At 41.4% G+C, this 22,854-nt stretch overlaps 1 protein-coding gene across 4 annotated transcripts in view; it reads right to left on the reverse strand.

The window, feature by feature from the left end:
- fcho1 (FCH and mu domain containing endocytic adaptor 1) overlaps positions 1-20,258 on the reverse strand; it is a 50,283-nt gene extending 30,025 nt beyond the window's left edge. For 3 of the 4 annotated variants that reach the window (XR_004613704.1, XM_034583912.1, XM_034583910.1), the window contains exons 1-2: positions 20,143-20,258; positions 9,365-9,415 (exon numbers count right to left, since the gene is read on the reverse strand). Coding sequence is in view for 3 of the 4 variants with exons in the window: in XM_034583912.1 (XP_034439803.1) it covers positions 9,365-9,391 (27 nt within the window). In the remaining variant the exon portion in view is untranslated. Of the gene's footprint in view, positions 1-9,364; positions 9,416-19,892; positions 20,022-20,142 lie in introns of those variants that run through there. The other variant, XM_034583911.1, reaches the window with a different exon arrangement.
- Between the last annotated feature and the right edge of the window lie 2,596 nt (positions 20,259-22,854).

Consider the following 22,854-nt stretch of genomic DNA (forward strand, 5'->3'; position numbering starts at 1 on the left):
GAGCCCACACACACACACACACCACACACCACACACACACACACACACACACACACACACCTCTCCACAGCTTGACACAGCACCTGTCCACCACTGCTGCAGACTTGTGTGTTGGCTGTATGTAAACAGAGCATGTCCACAGATGATTGATGAGCTCAAATGGTTTTATAACCAGTATTTGATAATGATATCCGTCAGTAAGACTTGTTGAATAGCACTGGTGCCAGGAGGGATATCCCATAATGTTATGGTATTATATGTTAAAGTGTTTTATCTGCTCAGCATATCATATTGACTTTTGCAGACACAGACTGGATCCTCGTAACCTGACAGTGAATAATTTCTAATGGACGGCTCACTGCTGTTATCACCTCTGCCAGGGAGGTTGTGTTTTCATTGCCGACTGTCTGACTTTTAGCAGGATTATGCAAAAACTACTGAACCAAGGTTATTGAAACTTTGTGGAAGAGTGGGGGGTGTGGGCCAAGGATGGTTGGAACCCATTAACTTCTGGAGAGGATTCATTTAAGCCTTGGTGGATGTGTGCACTCTGCCAGTGCCCTTTTAGTTGTGGCAGTTTTCGCCTCCTTTTCAGAATCTGTTGTCTTGTCTTTCATTAATGTTTTTGATAAGTTGGCAGCCTTTTGTTGTCTTGTAGATAGACTTTTATTTTAATCCTCTAATCAGACAGCGCAAGTGTGTTTATGGCGTTTCCAATGTCACTTTTTCTAGTAAAACATTGTTAATAAAAGGTGGCTCTTCCAGGCACATGGTTCAAAAGGGTTGTCTCTCTCTTATTATAGGTGTGTTTCAAGTGAAACCTTCAATAAAGAAATCATCGTGTTAACTTCACTTTCCTTTAAAAGCAACTCACCTTGGCCCTTTGTTGTTATAAGAGCACATTTTCACAAAGAGTAAAACAGAAAACTTGCAGAGGAAACTTTTACTTTGCACATGAGCAGACTGTCTGTGAATAGACACGACAGCTTTCCTAAAGTGAAGCCAAATAATCTTGATGGCCCACTTGGTTTTAACAGGTAATCTGATGCTGAAAAACAAGATTAAACCTCAAGATCGGCTCACGGTCGGTCACTCGTGTATATCTGCAGGATGTTGATCACTACTTGCAGACTCTGGCTTCAAAGGATGTAAAAAGCATTAACGGAAGGAAGTGGAGACGCGATGTCCATCTTTATAAATAGTCTATGGTGTGTAACAAAGAGTGCACGCACTTTCTGCACTCACCTAAGAAGGAGCATATAGCTTGATAATGCCCTCGGTAAATTAGTATACCACTGACGTCAGACCAGGTTTTTTGTTGATCAAACACTTTGTATTAAGGCAACAATAAAACATCAATGCACCTGAGCTCACCTCATTGTCAAAGTGTGACCACACTGACACTGAACTACCCTCCGGTGTGTGTAAGTGTGCAGGTTCTTGATTGAACAGGCAGATGTGAGGGGGCACTTATAGATGTTGAGTCATGCCAAGGAATCTAGCACATAACATGAGAGCTGCAAACCCACTCACAGTCTTCTTCAAGTGCGGTTATGTATTCCTTATGCCTTTAGAATTAAACTCTTCACGTCTGATATATGCAAACCCCCTTTTCCTCTCTACTGAACTGATTTTTTTCATCAATTAAGTTGACTGGTTTGGTCACGCACGATGGAGCACATTACCATGACAATGAGAGGGATGATGGGAGAGAAGAAGAGAGGGATGAGGGAGGGGGGTGGTTGTGGAGACCAGAAGTATAAAATCTGTATGTGGACAACTTTCTCATGAAGAGGAGGAAGGTGAGCAGCAGAGAAATTATCATTTCAACGCAGTAAATCCATGTCACCATCGGTCTGGTAAGAAGTTGGGATCCAGAGTTTAAGCCTCTTGTTTAAACCAGTCAATGTTACAGTCAGGACCATTTAACTTGAAGATTAGTTGTGCTAAACCTCACACTCAGTGAAAATTCACTTCTCAAAGCAAAACAAATGCCAACAAACCTCTCCAAGCGTTTCCAACTCAAAACACTGAAACATGCAAATCCAAGACCTCAATGAAGCTCATCGGGAAAAACATATTAGCAGATGTCAACATTTCAGTTGAAGTTTCTGTTCATCAGAAAGAGACAACACACATGTACTTGTGCAGTGGAGACTCAGATCTACAGGTTTTGAAGTATTTGTACAAATTTGTTGAATATTAGCCATTAATTGTTTTTACATGAAATTACCAGATGACCAGAACTGTAAACTAATTCAAACCTTGAAGACTTAAGTGATGACAGATGCAGATGAATCACACATCATTACTTTGATAGGAGAGCCTCATCTAACCTACTGACTAGAGATATTTGTTTGCATGCCTCTCTATTTTACTTTTTCAGTGTTTTGACTGATTAGCTATAATTTGGATTTGAATGACAGATTAATAATATATAGAACGATGTTTAACTAGAGCTATATAGAACCTGTATGTATTAAGGAAATTAAATAAAAATTGAAATGTAAAATGCACATCTTTTATTTTACAGGATAAACGATCCTGTAAAATAAAAGTTCTCATAGTGGCAAACGTAAACACAGATACTATATCAGACCACGGATAAATCAGTTGGAATCTACTATATAATTTGGTTGTAAATCCAGATTTGTTGATCTCCAACATTAACTTGTCTCTACTGCTGCTCAGAGGCTCACAACCGCTGTTAGAAAAACACAAGACTAATGTGCCACAGGTGAGATGAGGCTGATCCTGGGAGTTTACAGAGTTTCAAAGGCTTTCAGTTGGAAATGTGGACTTAGCAAGCTTTCCTCAGATTTATACTACGACTGAATCATCAACAGACCGTCCTTTAGATAACTGATCAAAAAAAAAATAAAACAAGAACACACCAACAGACATTTCCTGTTTGTACAATGGTTTCACTAGTGTGTGTCTGTGTGTGTGCCTGTGTGAAACATTGTGTGTTTTACATTATGTATTTCCAGAGTTTGGTCTATGTAACTGCTCTCACTGCTGATTCTAATTCTTCAGACTAATTACAAACAGTGAGGAAACCCTGGCCTTGGTTCACCTCTGTGCTGCAGGCTCTGCTTCACTGCAACAAACAGTAATATCACAGAAGGGCATAAAGTGTCAATGCTTTTCTATCGCTTCTCATGAACAAGACCCCAAAATCTTATCTGCAACATTTAATCCACAACACAACAAACTGTCTTGGTTAGGCCTAACGTCTGACCAACATCACAGTTCAATTGTCACATTCCTCTCTCCTGGACAGACACAATGGGCATTTGCTTCTAAGGGAGGCTGAATAATGGATGACTGGCAGCTGTCTCTTTCACTCGACTGGATGAGTGCGCTCCTCACTGGACTGCCCATGGTCCTTGTTAAGGACTTCAAACTTGAAAAATATATTCTGGCATTTCTCCCCAAAATATCAACCAAATATCCGATTTTTTAAAAAGAGAGGGTTGCTAAAAAACTGTTTAATTGTTCAATAGGAGCAGACTAGAATAACTTTGCTTTATAGATTCTGTGTTAAGCCTGTATGTACTTGCCAACTGAGCAAACAGAACACATAGCGTGATGCCAACGCATGTAAGACGAGCACAAACATATCCCAGTCAAATTATTAAACAGGTTGTATAACCGTAACATCCTTGGGGAATAAAGGTTGTTAAACCTGTGAGACCTGTGTGTGGTTACAGGAGGACGGAGCCGGGTGACATCTTTGAATCGTATCAGAAGAGGAAATCATTCGATGAGACGATGTCACACCAGTTCAGCATTATAAGGAGAAGTTAATTTACAACCGTTTTCAAGCTGCTTCCTCCAGACATCTGATTTTCTTTGCTAGAATTTCAACATAAACACAAGCAGGAACGCATGGTGCTTCTCAGCTGTCTGATACTGTCGGGCTTTGGCTGTCTAATACACTTATTCGCTCTCTGGCACTGTCTAAAGTGCTGCCTTTAGTTCTGGCAAATTTTCAAATCTGCCTTTATGGTCGGTGTGAGAGGATCTGATGTCTGAGGGCATTCCTGCAGTGTAACATGGCCCTTCAGTCAAATGAAACCAGGACACTGAGGAGAACGCAGCAGAACCGACCAGAACAAAAGCCGGGATTATGGTGCTGAGAGCGTGGGGGACATATTCAGATTCAGTGTACAACTTGTATGCTGAATGTGTTTTCTGTCTCTGAACCAGTCCCGAAACATAAGCAACTTGCTTAAAAGGTAAAATAACAGATGGAGCAGGGCTGTGCATATTTCTCTGCAACCTACACCTGTAACCTCATATGTGCAGGTTTATACAAAGCCCTGAAAGGAATCATAAATCCACCTCCAGGTTGTACAAAGGCACAACACTGGCAGCAGATCTATCAGAGAGGGACTGTAACTACTAGAGGGTCACATGAACACTCAGCAATATTAAATGTATTTTAAGGACTGTTGTTAACATCTGTTAACATCTAGCTGCACATCTGACATTTCAGGTTCTACATGCGATATATACAATATTTCTCTTAAGTCTCTAATCTCTAATCTGCAGAAATAAGAATATAATACAAAAATAAAACTGGTTTCTCCTGAATACTACCAGGTTACTTTCAGCTCGGGCAGGATTAATTCCATTTCTATACTAAATATTATTTGAGAGACTGTTCAAACACACGTACAGATATTATTTGCATATTATAGATAAAGTGGAAGTATGCAATGAATAGACAAATATAAAAACCTCTGACTATTTAATTGTTAATTCCACAGTTTTTACTCAGGTGGACAAGTTTCTATAGGTAAATGTCTAAATTACATTAAATTTACTTTCTGCCACAGAAACTTTTAATAACTTCCATACGGTCCAGTTCTGTGCACAACATACTGTAGCTGTCTCTTTCAGGCAGCTGTAAAACATTCCACCCCATGCATCCGACTGACCAGCCTGTCGGTGCTGCTGTGAGTTTTGCTGACTCACGGAGAGTTTTTCTGCTGAGCAGGTGGGTTGAGCAGAAGGAACCGTCCCACAGCAGAGAGGCGTCAATAGCATCAGGAGCAGGTAGCAGCAGCCCGTCATCACTGATGGCGCCAAACTAATTAGTAGACTCGGCTGCTCTGACAAAATTCCCCTCTGCTAGTCTGGGATGCTGCATGATCCTAAGCTTGAAAACTTTGTAGTGCATACTGAAAAGTACATTTATGCTTTAAACTCACTAAAGTATATTTAATAATTATGTAGTTTGCGCTGATGAGTGGATCAGTTTTTTTTCCCAATAGACAACATTAGTTCTAGCAATTGTTGTTGTGTAATCATCCTTTTTGCTCAAATAAAAATAGAGGCTGTTTAGACAAACTTTAAGTAAAGATGGGTGACGTGTCTCCACTTCCCCGAACAAAAGTACAAATTAAAGCCAAAATGGATACGAACGCTGCCATCTTGTGCTTTTGACATCTGTGCAGTATAGTGATCGTGCATCGGAGCTGCAGTATAGAGTCATTCTCAGCTGTCAATCATGAGGTTTCATCCCAGTTTTAATCTTATTTAAAAACTAAATAAAACCACATCAGATAAATTCAAACATCAGTGAGATAAGAACTAACTGAAATTACAGAAAACATCTTTGAGAAAAATGTAATCGATGTGTACTTTTGACATTTTAGTTTTTTCCATGTCCCATCTGCTCACATGGAGGAACTAAACTGCAGCCAGCCACCAGGGGGCAGTCAAGATAGGCTGATGATGGCTTCTTTTTTGGGAACCTTTTGGGTCATATCATCCATCTTTATATACAGTATAGCACAAAGGATTCATGTGTTGTGTTGGGGAAGCTATATAACTATACTACTGTATATATATATATATCATGACAATTTAAATGAGAAACAACCTGTTATTGGCTGATCCTGTGAATTTAATAATATTCCAAACATCAAGCAAAATCTCTAAGGTTCAAGTGTTTCCTGAAACGCATTGGAACATGAACACAAATATAGAGACTCTTCTATTGATCTATCTTGGTTCTTAATCTAATCAGAGAAAGAAAAGATCCATGACTGAGAGTGAATGAAAGCAGTGAAGAGGTTGGAAGTAATGACCAGGGGAGGAAGACGAGAGGAAGGGAAACATGGAGAGGACAAAGAGTTTCACACTGTGTGTTTACTGTTCTTCACCCCGAGAGAAAACCCCATGACTTAAAGTGATGGGATCATAGCTACGCAACGGAGAAGCAGGCAATAATGGAAATCTACTGGGCGTCATTTGTGTGCATTTCCGCGAACACACTCTTGTAACTGCAGGCGTGGAGAAGAAGCTGTTTCTAAGAAAAGACACAAGACAGCAACTGTACAGCCCCAAACCAGAACAGCTTGCTGCTCTTTGATGGTCGTCTTTCAAACAGTCCGTTTGAATCCCCCCTGGATAATGTGCAGGGCTTTTTGTCCTCTACTCATCACTGCAGAGACAAAACATGGTCTGTTCAGAGAGCAGAGACGGGAATATTACTGAAGATCCTTCAACGTGTCTCCTTAATAATGAATACACCCATTTTAATGTAGAGTTAGTTCTCTCACCTAAAACCAGCACGAGGCAACTGTCTGCAGAGAAACCGTCCAGGTACAAACCTGATGGGATTCAACAGACTCACTTATATCTGATCCATTTTCTGTTGATCCACTAACTGATTGATTGACAAATTATTGCAGCTTTAATATGTTCTGGTGTGTTGTCAGACTTTCTGGGGAAAATAGAAAACACCAATCCTAACAGAAATAAGTTCTATTCCCGCTGCACGGCACCTGGATTTACTGAGGATGTGCATGATTATAGCTGACGGGACTTCACCCTGGTAACTGTGAGCCCAGCTCTTATTTAGTCAATGGGAGAGGACCGTGTGTTTGTGATGAGGAGGCTTTGTGAGCGGTCGTGAATGTTCTTCAGCCAAACAAGTCGAGGCTCCCCGTGTGTGACGAGCTCCCAAGAGGCTGCTGGATAATGAACTAAAGGGCTGATTTGTATTACACAGCTATTTGTGTCTGACAGCAGGCTGGGTGTGGAGCACTGCTTTATCCACGTAAACACACATGCAGGCGCACACGTTTCTCTAAATGTTGGTTTGAATTAAAATGAAGCCTTTTTTTATGTATTTCGGAGGCAAGCACTGTAACGCAGCCAAGACATTTAATCTGAAATACAGAGTCTTAGTGCCTGGATGAAATTCCCTTTTTTTTTTTGGTGCTTCTTCTAATTGTCTCCCTTCATTTCGACCATGCTTCTGTGCCCGCAGCTCTAAGACTGCACCACGACACTATCCATGGATCAGAGATGCATGTTGAGATCACACAAATAAACCACAGACAACATCTCCTCATCGTTCTGCATTCAGGAAAAAGTCTCTCTAAAAGATCAGTAATCATACAAATCTTATTTCTGTATCTTAACAGCTCGCTTTGGTTGGACTGCTAAAATATTACTGAGGAGGTTTCGTAGTCTGACAGGAGGACGGGGGGGGGAGAAGTAGGCCACACCTGAAATAGATGCACCAGGTGTGCAGGGACAGCGTGGAGAGGAGAATGTGAGGATAAAGGAGAAAATGAGGGAGAGAGCAGGCAGAGTCACAGCAGGAGGAAGAGTCAGATGTTTGGGGGGGGTAGAGTTTTTCTCTCCTCCACTTTGCACATTTGTCAAAAGTTGCTCATGAAGCCATTAATTACTGCCCACATTTAGTCAATTAATATGACATTTTCATAAATCTATGTGATGTTTGTAATAACCAGCTCATATTGGTGAAACAACAATAGAGTGGTGTTGATACAAATCAGTCTTATTTTTATTATACAGTCCGTGGTGGTGAGCTGGACTGCCTCATGCTCACATGTGTCTCTAATAAGCTATAAGAACATTCTTGTACAGAGGAAATCACAAGAGACGCCTGTGAAAAGGCAGAGTCATCATTTCATTTCTGTCAACTTGTGCTTCTGAGTTGTTATGTTTATAAATTATTACCTCACACGGACAACAGGCGACTACAGCAGGGATTTGAACCTCATTACTTTTGAGATGTCCATAAGCTTTACAAACAGATTCTGCATGTGAATATGCAGAATCTGTAGGTGAGGGACAAGATTTAGGGGCCGGAAGCCTTTTGGGTTTTCATTTCTAGTTTTACCAATTACGTTTGAACAGCTTTGGTTGCCCGCGGGTAAACAAACAGTCCGTGTGGAGAGCAACAGAGGAGCAACACATCGACCAAAATGTAATTAATCTGCATTTCTATGCAAATAGCTGTTAATAGAACTTAGCTAAAATGCTGTCTGGACCTAAAACGTCTGCAAAGGGCATCACTGTTTCTGCTTTGTGTGGAGAAACGAGTGTGATAGAATAAACTAGTTGGACTGTAAACAGTGTACGGCGAAGATGGAGTCTTGGCCAGATAATCCATCGTCTACACCAGAAGCTCCAATATATTGGCCGTTCCTCACAAGGCTAATTCGTCATCAGATAGAAGATAGTCGATGGGCTGTGAACATGAAGTGTCCAAAGCTTTGAGTATCAGTAGGTATCGTGTAGGGTAACAGAGACAAGAGGAAAACCCTGAAACTATAAACTAAAGGGAACTAACAAAATAAAAAAGGATTGTGTGCTTAACCTTCAAAGGTATTTAGTAATAGCAAGTTACAGTCTTTGTAATTGCTGTAGAAAATAACTGTTCACTTCTATGTAACGCTGCAGAAAGAGACATTATTTCTGAAAAAGAAGCAGAATAATGTGAATGAGATTTCTTCCCATGAGGCAGAGGGATGAATACAGGATCGATCTCTATTGTTTGCAAGCGAGCGGAGGAGGGAGACAACAACCGCTTCCAGTGAGTACCTGACGAGCAGCAGGGAGCCAGAAGCTCAGCTGTCCACTGAGAATATGAACGAAAAGCTCAGTGGCTCAAAGTTGTGAATCAACTATAATATCAATGATAATAACGATAAGTAAACAAGTAATATATGGCAGTTAAAGCTTTAAGGTGTGATCAATATAACCCATATAGACAAGTGTTCTCCTGCATTATCTCCATTATTATATTGAGTCATTACCTCCACCAAGGAGGTTACGTTTTTAATCTTGTCCCTTTGTTTATTTGCCAGCAGGACTTTGCAAAAACTAAGATCCTCGTTCCACAAAACTAGGTGGAAGGATGGGACATGAGCCAAGCAAGGTTCATATCACGAGCATATCTGTTAGTGTTTGCAATCTGGTGCGGATCCAAATAAAAATCGATCTAGTGAACATAAAGGTGGTTTCATAAGGGGCCTGTTGGGCTGTGGTGAAGGTCTCTGCGAGTGCCCTTCTGCTTTTTCAAGACACTTACCCAGAAGTTGTTCTGAAAGAAGGCCATCTTCACTCGGAGATTCACAGCAACCTGTAAAAGAGGAAGAGCTGCATTAGAGGAAAAGCTGACGTTAAGACACTTTTTTTTTTCTCCACATCACAGTCTCAGAGCGGGTGAGACAGAGCAGGAGGCTGCGTCATGGGCTCTTTGTAACAATCTGTAAAATGTTGTTTCTCTCTGCTCTCTGATAATAAACGGCAGTATTAACGTCTCTGTAAATTGCACTTAAACAAGCTTCCAGAAAGCGCTGGCTTTGTAAAAACTCCAGAGACACCTTCAGTGTAGGAGGAGAGAGCCGAGGAGCGCTTAACGGATGACTTCAAAAGGAGGGAAGAGGGGAGGAGGAGTGACAGGAGGGATGGGGAAGGAGAGGGAGGGAATACGGGGGAGACGAGATGAATCGATGGAGGCAGCCACCAAGGACAAGATCACAGCTGGTGAAAGTGGTGGATGCGATCCTCGCTGGTTGAGTCACATTCAGTCAGATGATGCAGTTCACATCTGCGGCTGCTCGCAAAAAAATCCTCCACACGTGTTTAATGACTATCAGTCATCGAATGTTAAAAAAGGCAATGTATGGTTAAAAAAAAAGGTAGCCTGCAATTATTATTTAAGTAGTGTGATGTGTTGTTTCAGTAACTGTTCAGAAAACAAGGATGGGTGGGTCACATAAAATCTAAAACCTATTGTACAGTAAATAAATACAGCAAGAATATTTAGACATTTTTTCGGGATACGCTCATTAGCTTTCTTTCCAAGAGTTGAATATTGACCACTCATATTTGCATTGAAGATCTTTTTAACTATACACCATCGATAACTTAAGCGGCTTTGAGACATGCACTGGGTTGAACGATTCACTAACAGGCAAAACATGTCTCCACAACTTTTAAGCTGGAGTCACGACAGCATTGTTCTTCTGACAGATTTTAATTGGCTGAGGGCAGGAGGGAATTCAATAGTAGCTGCTCAGCACACACCTATGACCCTCTACTCTCTCACACACACACTACAGAAACACACACGCGCAAAATCATTGGAATTTGGTTGTGCCCTTTTTTTAGAGAATCTATAATGTGAGAGTATGTCCCCAGTATATTCTGCTGACTGTGTGTGTGTGAGCGTGTGTGTGTGTGTGTGAGCGTGTGCTGACAACAGCCCTTTCTCTGTATTGGCACAGACTCGGTTCAGGCCTGGTGACCTGGCATCAGGCAGCAACAATAAACTGCAAGACCTACTTTACATGCCAGTGTGCGCGTGCGCACACACACACACACACACACACACACACACACACACACACACACACACACACACACACACACACACACACACACACACACACACACACACACACACACACACACACACACACACACACACACACACACCCATATGTACGCACACCTCACACCTTGTTAATTAGCTCAGCAGTGGGACTGGGAGCCCCTGCAGAGGGCATTCTGTTTGGCAGAGATGAAGAGGAATATTATAGCGCAGGACGAGGCAAAAATTCAATGCTACCTTTTTTTTTCATTTTCAGTGGAGTCACCATTTGACAGAATGATCATATTATGCATTAGTTACCATGAAATCATCTGTCTGATGTAAAGCACGAGTCGTCCAGTACATCCAGAACATGTTTTATTTCTCATTCTGGTTCATTTATGATTTCTCAGTCCTTACCTGCAGATTCTGGAGCTCTGCACTGAACTGTAGTTTGAATGATTGGTTGAACACAAAGTTATACAGTTATCTGCCAGTGCAGCAGGTTCACAGAGTTCAAACCTATGCAGCCTAATACAACATCCCTACACTGAGTCCAAGGTAAAATTAAGGCTCCAACTATAGAACAAGATTTACATAAATAAATAAATGTAAGTTAAATATAAGAATTTAAATAATTTATTCAGTGAAGTCAGCAACATGGGTGAACCAGGATCAGACTGTACAACCACCACTGCTCAGCAGACTATACGCACCAATTCTGTACTGTACTTTAGACTCAGGTTTCAGTATTTAACTGTGTAATATTCATTTCTGCCTGATAAATTAAATGTATTCAGTTTATATTGCATGTTTACTTAAGACTTTACTGATTACTCTTCCTGACTGAACTTGTTGCTGCTGTAACACAGCAAACTGTGACACTAATAAGGGATTATCTTAACAGCAACATTTATTTTTAAGGATATTATCCAGTTCTAAAATTGATACAATATCGGTTCAACATTTTGGGGATAAATATCTGAAATTTTTGAAAACATTTTCATATTAAAGTTTTCTCATTGTCTTGAGTTCAGTGCATGTCTGAAAGCAGCTTAATAAGTGTTAGTGTTACTTGAGAGCTAAGCTTTTAAGCTAATGAGTGATATATTACAAGATAAACCATTTAAATCATATTGAATATTTAGTTATATTGTGATAATGATATAAAATCCATAGATTGACCAGCTCTACAGAAAATATAGATTTAAACCAAGCAAACCAAAAGTAAACAGCCAATTAGTGAAGTGACTCCCAAGTAATGCTGAGTGGGCAGATATTTTATGGTAAAATGCCAATGCAGTGGGACAGTGATTCTGACTAAACCATCAGATGGTTTTCAGGCAAAGAGAAAAGAGGGGGACAGACGTAAGAGCATGACGGTGAGGTATCAGAAGCCACTTGTTTTCCTCTTGCGACAGCCTGGTTCACCTTGTTGAAGCATCCTGTAGATCTGAGATGATTAACCGTTTTGTAATAATCCTCCCGCAGCAGCATGATCCAGACACACAAAAGACAGGGAGAGCGATGCACCGGGGACCCCATATGGACACCAGCCACGGTGGGATGTATAGAAGTAGCTGACATCCAGCATTCTCCATCTGGTTCCAACTACATGTTTAGCTGAAATCAGCTCTCAGGCAAACAAAACCCCAGAGAAGAAGTGGGACACGCTGCGACCTTGATTCCGTCCTCGCTCAAGATCATTTTATATTCAGAGATTAAATGCCAAGTGCAACGGCTTTGTAAGTGTCCCCACGCACACATGGTTCAACCATATACAACAACCAAATGCAGGCACAAATACTTTACAGATACAAGAAATTCATAATTTATAAGCGAATCGGACCATTTGAAGTCGTTTTCTTTGGAACAGAGGGTACTCTTAAAATTCAGAAAATGTAAAAGTGACCTGCAGTAATTGATCGGCGGCTGTTGAAGACTGGCTGCGGGACACAGTCCACAGAACCACTGTTGCCGAAAAAACTGCTGTTTATTTAAAGCTCGAGAAGCTCGACTCAGAGCCCCAAACTAGAGGATGAGTGGTTGCAGTTGCCATAAATGTGCTGTTATTGTGATAGACAGCGACCCTAAAGTTGATGAGTCTCAGCCGTCGCTGCTACAGAGCCCTGGTTGTCTGTTAATTCAAAATGAATTAATATTGAACTTGTTGGATTTGCAAACGGCACCAAATTAGACACGGCACTTCACTGGGCCCTTATCCATACACATGCCAAGTGAGACAGATCTACGAGCCAAGTCATAAGTCAAGGGACATAAACAATTTATTTTAAATCTCCCGTTCTGAGGTTCGGAAACAGCCATTCTGGCCCTTGTTCCCCACTGAGTACAAGCGTAATATAAAATGCCTACTACCCATGCCTTGTGATCACATTCAATTCGATGCTCGATGATTATGTCAAAGAGAGAGAGAGAGAGAGAGAGAGAGAGAGTGCAGAGATGGAGGAGCAGCACAATCAATCGATAGTAAAGCAAAGGAATTCATAAATAAACAGCAGGTTTGAGGGGAGGATCATATCATTGTAAGACAAGCAGGGAGACAAGGCTACCAGCGTTATTAATGAGCCCACACCAACCTCTTCTTCTGCTCTGACAACACAGATGGCTGCCATGAGATATTAGGACTTACAAAAGCAGATGGGGCGGAGTGAAAGAAATTCTCATACACAGACAATAAGTATCCACAACCCATTTCATTCCTGCAGGAAATAAATGGTGTGTCCTCTCCGCCCGCATTTTCAGCATTTCTGTTTTCATCATTCTTTCGCAGAGAGAGGGGTCTATGAACAGATGTCTCTCTGAAGGAAGGGAGGGAAGGTCAACACAAACTCCCGCCTCCTCACCTCCTCTACCTGCCTCTCTCCCTCCTCTGGGTGGGAAAGGAGATGAGAGAGGATGGACAGGCAATACTCCCTGTGTCTCTCTACTCACACCGTCTGTGAAAACACCGGAGCGCAGCCGCCTCCTCCGGCTCAAAGACCAAATAAAAATGGAATTGGGTTAAATGTAATGACACATTCAAGTGTGGTGTAAAGATGCTTCAGTAACCTCCGCACAGGCTCATTTGTCACGAGCTCAGGGAGCCGTGCAGCAGGGAGACAGAATATGACAAAAAGGGAGAAAGAACAGAGAGAGGAGAAAGGAGAAGTAGAGGTGAAAAGCAGAGAGAAGGGACGAGGTGGGTGGATTGTTAAACCCAGGAATTCATATCGTACAAATAAACAAGCCTCCAAACAGGTGAAGGACAAGATGAGACAAATAGTTGAGTGACAAGTACGACAGAGAAGAGAAAAATTGTTTTCTAAAACATGTCTTCACTTGTTGTCAAGCCGTCCATCTTCAATATACAGTCTATAGTCAATTATCGGGAAAAAAGACTTAACACATCATAAGTAAAGATAATAATAGCAGGGAGTAGCTTCAAACTCGCAGTGCATTTCCGAACCATTAAACACAACAGCAATGCAGTCAGGTTTCTGTTTTGTCAGCACAGGTGTGACACACTGAGAGGTAGGACAACGACAAACAGGCTGAATTTATGCAGCAGCTGCAGCCTTGATGTGAGGTCTGCTTCACAGTCGATCTTCTGTCCTTCAGCTTTACTTTCAAACCTGATTTGGCGAAGCGTGGAGGAGAGATCATTTCATGTGAGGCCTTATTTCCGCCCTGACCCCCACCGACAGTCTTCTGCCACATCGAGCAGCGTGGGATGAGTCATTGCTGTGACTGGTAATTCTGAGACTTCACCGTGGAGGTTTAGCAGTTTCTTTTATTGATATATGAAACCTGTGTGGGTTGATTGATTGGTCAAGCTTCAATATGAGCTCTGATGTCGTTCAATTTAGTTTATTTTTTCCAGTAGTGGCACCACAAAGAGTTTACGTCTGCAGGCAATCAGTATTTTAACGTTTCCACAGCTCAAGACTGCATCTGTCTGCACAGTTGCTCAAAGCAAACATGTTAGTGAAATTCAAACTACGATGACTCATGCTCTATATTGAGTGAATGGCGCTGTCTCAAGACTTATCATATGGCCTAAATGTGAGCTTTTGGTCACATGTTAACAAGTGGTCATTCTTGGGTAGGAGGGGGGGGGGGGGGGGGGGGGGGGGGGTCACAACTACTGTCTAAATGGATTATCAAATAAATGGCAGATCATTTTCTCGATGAATCGATTACTTTATAGTTGATAAAATGTAATAAAATAGCAAAACAAAGGCTGAATATGTTTAGCTTTTTTCAACCAATCATTTAGTCTCAAAACTATTTTGATAATCGATAATTTCTCAAACAAACATGGTGAGCCTTATGTTGTTCATGTTTTCCAAATGTGAGTTTTACAATGACTTGTAAATGTAATGTTTTGGGGTTCTGGACTGGTCGCCGAGCAAATCAAGAACACGTTTGCTTGTGCTCTGACAAATTTAGATGAGCGTCCGTTTCTGACATTTCATTCACAAAAAAGATGAATACATTGGCTGGAAATAAAGTGACGTCAGTAAACTGATGTTTTGAAGCTTCAAGATGAAATAACGATCAGAACGACTGTTTACAACAGAGCCACTGACCTTACACAGTATCCTGGACGTGACTCATTGTTTGTCTATTATAACAGGATGATGATTGCTGCAATTACCGACGACAACTTCACCACTCTTAAATTGTCAGCTCACCTCTCAGAGCCAAATGAGTCGACAAAAAGCACAGTTAACTACAGCCCACACTTTAACGATGACTCACTGAAACCAACAATCACATCAGCGCCGACTTGATGACAGAATTACAGCCTGCATTTAATGACTAAAGCGATACAGCACAGAGCCGTTCTCTCAGAGCGATAAACAAGCTGCTTCGGTGAGTGTGTAGTCGAGGCTTCGGCGACCGCGACAGAAAGAGAAACAGTGAGGCAGCAAACACAATAGACAGGAGGCTGTGAGGGAGAGAGAGAAAGCAAGAGTGATAAACACAACCCAGGCTGTCAGCTCCCCATTGTCCAGACCTGAATGTGCTTTTGTCACAGCAGCACACTGCCCTCAGTCCAGCTCAGTCTATGACAACGTGCCAGGCGGGCATCACCCCCCCAGCCCCTGGCATCAGCAGCTGTGTGAGAGCAGCGAGCGCACGGCGAGACGGCAAACACCCTCACGATGCATGTGGAGGTCCATGCACAGGCTTGAGAGGAGCATGTGTGTTCAACTCGGTGAATTAAGACAGTGATGAGGCCGAGGACTCTTTCCAGCTTAGTGGTTCATTAACAACCCCCCCCCCCAGCTAATTAATCTGCATTTTTATGCAAACATGCCAAATATGTGCCGGTTATAGCCTCTCAAATGTTCATATTTAATGTTTATCTTCATCATATTTAGGTTTTGTATTGGGAGTCAAATAAAACAAGATATCTGAAGAGGTCACCTTGACAGTTCACATGCTAAATGACTTGCTGAGTATTTCTGCGACTTAATCATCAATTAATTGGTTGTTTATTTTCCTATTTACTCATTTGGTCTATAAGTTGTTAAAAATAAATGCCAGTCACAATTTCATAAAGCTAAAGATAGCATTAACAATTTGCTTGAGAAGATGTTCTCAATACTAATGCAGACACTCAACAAATCAAGCAATTAAGAAGCAGGAGAAAAGTTGGTAATTTTGTATAACTAATCAATCTGTAAAGTTGTGGATTCATCCATAAGCTCAATTTATATTGTCAATCAATTCGTTTTACAATAATCAATTATTTGTTTAGTCTATGAAATATAAAAAAGTGCCCATGACAATTTCCAAAAGCCAAGGAAAACATCTTTGGGTCACTAACCAACAAAATATGAGACAGGAAGTGATGAGGGCTGATACTTAGGTATGTTTTCCTTTGTGAATAATGTGCCAGTTGTTTTCTTGATGAGTTGATTAATCATTAAATATGAATGGGATGAATTGATCCCTTTTTAGTTGGTAGTAGAAATAATCCGCTCTTCATGCTGCTATTAAGCAAATCCACAAAATGATCTAAATCAGTCGCCTCTCTTTATCATCACTCTTGCCTCTCGAGCACAGCACAGTATGAGATGAACCAGTAACCCAGAAATAGACCCAGGACAGGAGCCAAGGTGGGTGGGTGGATGTGGGTTAGGCCTGCTCCTCCATCCTGCCCCAGGATCTTCCCATCTGCCATTAAGGGACCTTGGCTGGGACCATTCACAACCTCAGGCTAAGTTCATGGGTTTGTATGACGGGCTATTATAACGATTTCCCTTCAGCATGTCACCTGTTGTCACCTCTCTGTGTGTATTCCAAAAAATGTTATACACAGTTAATTGAGTGTGTCTGAATTAAAAGTACGAAGAGTTTTGTTCATGGATTATTACGTAACAGGTTGGCTTCACTGGTTCCTGCTTGAGATTTCCTGCCTATGGGTCCTGCCCTGCTTGGCAAAAAAATGAGGGGAGGCCTTGCAGCACTGTAGCCTACATCCGAGAGGAGTCACATGTATAATTAATATTGTCATGGGCACCGCATGATGTGTGGCAGGAGAGCCAACAAAGAGAAAGAGGGAAGGCACAATAAAGCAATAAGTAATAGTAAGAAGATCCTTATGGGTCAAAGAGAGAGAAAGAGGAGTCATCAGGGAGGCTGAAGAGTACAGCTCATTAACTATGCATGGCTGCAAGCGTGTGCACATGAGCGTTGTCGAGTATTTGAATATTTGAGCCGAGGCGCTGCTCAGCAGGTTGTTGTCAGATTAGGCGTCAGCTCAGCACAAACATCGAGTCCATTCAAATCGAAATGCAAAAGCAGATAACTCTTCCTCTGCTACTTTCTTTTGCTTCCTCCTCCATCACACGTGTGGAGGGTTTCACCAAAGTGTGTCGTTTTTCAGTAAATGGCTGCTGCAAGGCTGTGAGGAAAGAAGCAGTCAACCGTCAGACAATCAGCAAAACCCCCCTGAGGGTGAGACTAGAGGTGTGGGCAATTTTTCCCTGCATGTATTATCCTCTCAGGTGGCCAGCCTCCTCACTTCCTGTGGCTTCATAATGACCTGTTGCATGTCTCATATCTCCGGACGGATTCCAGCGGGACGGGTTTGGATGCAAAAAACAGAATCCCTCTCGGGTTCGGACAGAAAATTGCGGCTTGGACCGGACTCTAATTCCAACCTGTCCTCACATATAGAGCTGCGGATGACAAGTATATTGATAAGCCATTCATCTTGCAAACCTAGGAGTATTTCATCATTTTACTAGATGGCACACATCACTTCACAAACTATAACGATGACTGTAAATGACCCAGGGAAGGGTTCAGGAGTAAGGTGACAATTCACTACTTTGATTGATCGACAAATGCACGACTGCACACAACTTGCAGATCTAAAAAGAAAATGAATACTGATAGTCAAGCCCTGCCCAGCATCAAACACGATCTGCCAAGAAGACAGGCGTTCCAACGTGGGTATATATTTATTTCATCCAGTGATACTGATAGTGAAACCACCCCCCTCCCTTTGCTCAGTGACTTTTATCTCCTTCCCACACACCCTGACTGTTTCTCAGCATTCAGCAGGGAGAAGGTCTCTCTCCTGTTGAAGTCAAGGCACCAGGGAGCGTGTTGTTTACTTCATTGATATCATAAGACCCGGCAGCAGCCACGACTCAACTCAAGCCATTTGCTTTCTGAGACGTAGAGAGAAAAACACTGCGAGCAAACAGCTGCGTTTGGTCTGACGATGTACAACTACAGTGGCTTTATGCTACAGCTGTGAGGAAATGAAGTTGAACGTCACCGAGAAAAATCTATCAGGCAGTCAAAGGGGAACTCCAGTCTGATATAGCGTTGGTGCAACCTGACACAGTAACCTTCTTAAAATGATGTAGTGAAGCAAACTGCCACCAAAACTCACCGAAAAACAATCATCTTACTTTCACTTTTGAAGGCTTTTCACCCCACAGATTATTGGTAAAATCCAACAAAGCAGAATCACACGTTAGACAATCTGTATGATTCATATATCACGTTCAAACACGTGTGATAGCAAACAGGAGCGAGTGACAGGAAATGTGCATTCAAGGCCACCAGTAAAAAAAACAAATTTGTAAATGCTGGCCACAAAGGTTTGAGGCATATTCACATTCATCCACATCCACACCTGCAGGCGCCTCCAGTCAACCTAAGCTGCATGTCTTTGGATTGTGAAGTAATCCAGACAACCTGGAGAAAAAAAAACAGGCAGACACAGGAACATAGACTGCATCTTTAAAGTTATAAAGAAACAACTGATAAAGGAAGATCCTTTCTGTGGTTATATGAAAGAAAGATATGAAGTGTTTTCAGTTGAAACAAACACAGAAACATACTACGTTTCAAATTCAAGACAGCATTAAACTAAATTGTAAAAACCATAAATAGAGCCTGATTTAAGAAAATAATTATGTATAATGTAATGTACATCTTCTCTGCATTGTTTATTCTATGAAATGAAAGTTTTCAAATTGGCGAATATAGTGATATAGCTGTGGAAGGATTACATCCACCAATATTATCAGCTAAACGAAATACCGGCCAGGCTCAATTTGAGGTAGGTTTATATTAGAGATAGTTTAGAAACAGTGGAAATATACAAGTTTTTGTCAGATGATCTCGGTCACAACTATTTAAAAACTAAGGTAGGGCTAAGGTATCACCCAAAATGATATCAAGATAAACATGTTCAAATCAGTCGATATTAATAATCCTCAAGATATATGTCACATTATTGTTTCTTTTAAGTTTAAAGACTTGTTTCTGCTCCTCGGTGAAGGTTGTGGTTCGAAACTCGTAAAAAATTGTACAAATCTGGGGTTTAGATACATTTTCTCTTCCACCTCCTCACTGTCCTTGCTCCATGCATCAGCAACATACTGATATATATATATTGTTATATTGCTATTGACAAAAATGATATACTGATAAATACTGATATTGTCTGATCAACCTATTTTCAAAATCCTAATAAAAAGCCCTGTAAAGAGCTCGATCCCAGGTTTACATCGCTGTATATAAACTTAGTACCTCAAACAACCAGAGACCACATGTTGAAATCCAGTGACGTGAATGAGTGACTGACAGATCCCCACCGACACCCTCCAGCCCCCAGAAGATGATAAACTACGGACCCTTCCCCAGAAAGGAAAACTACATTCCCTGGGCTGTGCTGCGCTGAAGCTAATTCAGAGACACAACTTACGTTATATATATCTCACGCTCGGGTTCCTTCTCACACAAGTTTTTTTTTTTTTTTAATCTGCGTTTCCCTCCGTTCACATGTCAAAACACAACGCGTCCAGCCGCCGCCAGTTTGAATTCAACAATGTCACAGCCGCGTCCCGAGCGACTCTCCGCGCTTCCACCGCCGCAGGACTCCGCTCGGCGGCGGCTCGAGTCACCGGGAGGAGCCGGAGGGGGGGGGGGGGGACGTGAAAGAAAGATGTCGTTACCTGCTCGGACGTTTCTTCAACATTTTCCGCCCGCAGCCGCTCGCGTGCTCCCGCAGCGGTTTGATCTCAGTAGTAGAAGATCCAGCACCGTGTTCCCCCACCACCCCCGGCCCCGCGCCGATTGGCCGGCCCGGCCCGTCACTCAGGGAGAAACGCGTAGTAGGCATAGCAACCGTTAAAAAAAGGAGGGTCTTACGAGTGTGTGCGCGCAGCCCATTGGGTAGCTGTCTCGGAGGGAACGCCCACAAAGTGCAAGCTGCAGAAATTCAATGTAAAGGACGTTTGTGCTGCAAAAATTAAAAATAAGGGATAAAATAAGGTTTGGTGGTTTGATAACTCGTTTGATCCGCTTTACAGCAGCATTTTGAATATAATAAATACATATTTGAAGATTAGGACACTAAGATACTGTAGCATGAAAGGGATAGTTCACCCAAAAAATGTAAATTCACTCATTATCTACTCACCACTGTGCAGATGGAGGTGGTGGGTGAAGTGTTTGAGTCCACAAAACACTTCTGGAGTTTCAGGGGTAAACAGCAGTGCAGCCAAATCCAATACAATTGAAGTAACTGGTGAAGTAACTGGTAACTGGTAAACTTGTGCAATGTGTAAGTGTGTATATCTGTAAGTATGTATAAAATGCATGAAGACTCCATTTGTTCATCATTTCTTTAATCAAATTGAAATGATACAGTTGGTTTGTTTTATAATAACGCCTACAAGTTTGTCTGATACCTTGTTTTTAGTACCTGGGATAACTACTGGAATTTAACATAAAGCTCTTTAGTTAATGAGCAGCACTGGCAGCAGTTTGGGAGGTTTAAGAGGCTAAAAAAAAGACAGTGTCAGGAGAGTCTAAGATAAGGGGAAACACACGGAAGAAACCAAGCCTCAACTTTGTTCTCCTCAAACTAATCTATTATATTGACCTCCAAAAGCCAGTGTGGTCAGGCCTGTTGAGTCATTTAGATTCCTGTTATTTATCATCAACACGGAAAGCCGTACACGTAAACTGTCTTTTGCATACAGTCACAACAAGTGCAAGTCAGAGCCAAAACACAAACTCTTGGTTGTGTTGTTTTGTGTCTTTGGGACGGACGTCCTTCAGTCAACAAACCATCATAGCTTCAAGGCGTCCAGTGTAAGACATGTGCCACACGGCCTTATGGAAGTCTACTGCTGCCACTTTGCATCGAAAAGGCAAATATTAATCAGTATCATGTTATGACATAATGTGTTGACCTTGATAAATTATTGTGAAATCATAAAACTTACACTCATATCAATGAGAGTTATCATGTTATAACATGAAACGTTTTATGTTTTAATAATAATTTATCATATCATAAAGTGATACTGATCCATTTCTCCTTTTCTGGCTCGGTAGGAATATGTTTTAATTCGGACTCTTTCAAGTTTTTAGAATTCAGCTGCAGCATCAATTTCTTTTCTAGCATCAGTATCAGAGTGAATGATCTAAATTGCACAGCACAGTTAATTATAAGAGATGGAGAAGGAACAGCTTGATTTTACTGGCCAAGTAAATAAGCATTCTCTTGTGCCCAGTTGTTTACATGCAGAAATTATATTACAAAATAAATATATTGATGAGGACTGATTTGGTGGAATACAGATCAAATTATCTTGTGATTAGACTTTTGACATGTAATTTTAGCACAGGTTCAACCTACATTACCAAACGTCTGCGTGTGGCAGCAGTTCAGCTTGAAGGGTAATGAGACATCACGTCTATCGTGCCGGTGCAGGATATGTTTGAGTGACAGGAATATATTTATCTCTATGTCAACCTCCTTATCAATGTCAGATAACATGGCTGGGCTGGTGACAGTCGTCCTGGGGGAAGCAACGGCTGTAGCTCTGGTGAGATGCTGGTTGTAGATAGGAGAACCGTCCTCAGTCAGGCCTGTAACATATAGTGCAGTTTAACCTTGAGTCTGAAATGTAAAGCTCAGCCTGTACTGATGTGGGGGCAGTTAAGGGAAACTAACCACTGATGCTCTAGTGTCATGCCACACATTTGGCTTCATATCGCTCTTGCAGCAGAAGGGTCTCATCAACCCTGCAGCTGTAGCCTAATTCTAGAACCGTCCACTTCGCCAATATGTTGTTAAATAGAGAATAGTGATGAAAAAATAAAATGGCACTTCATATGATTGTCATCTAGGTTACTGCTGCGGATCTCGTAGACTAAGTAACACTGACCAGTGGGACCATATATGTAAAAGAGTTACTAAACAGATTTCCACACAATTAGGTGGAAGGATGGGACATTGATCTAAAAAAAATTAAATTTTGGGGTGGATCCGAGATTCTTTTTATCACATTCTTAAACTTTGCAAGATGGGGCGTGTTTTGGCCTTTTCATCAACTCCGAGGGAATAATACATGAATCTTGATGAAAAATCTAAAGTGATATTGCATCTTAATTGATTTCAAGGGGACTGTTGGGCCTTGGAAGAGGTTTGCTGAGTGCCATTAGTGTTTTTTATCTTTTCAGAATAAGAGAGATGAATGAAACTTGTCTTGAAACTTGAAAAATTACTCATAAGGCTGAAAATAGCAATTATTTCCATTACTGATTAAGCCGCAGATTGTATTTTACATTCTAAGCTGATACAATTTCTCTATAAAATGTCTTTTACATCTTGTTTTGTCTGACCAACAGTGCAAAACCAAAAGATATTCAGT

The sequence above is a fragment of the Hippoglossus hippoglossus genome, chromosome 4, assembly GCF_009819705.1.
Source record: "Hippoglossus hippoglossus isolate fHipHip1 chromosome 4, fHipHip1.pri, whole genome shotgun sequence".
NCBI lineage: Eukaryota > Metazoa > Chordata > Actinopteri > Pleuronectiformes > Pleuronectidae > Hippoglossus > Hippoglossus hippoglossus.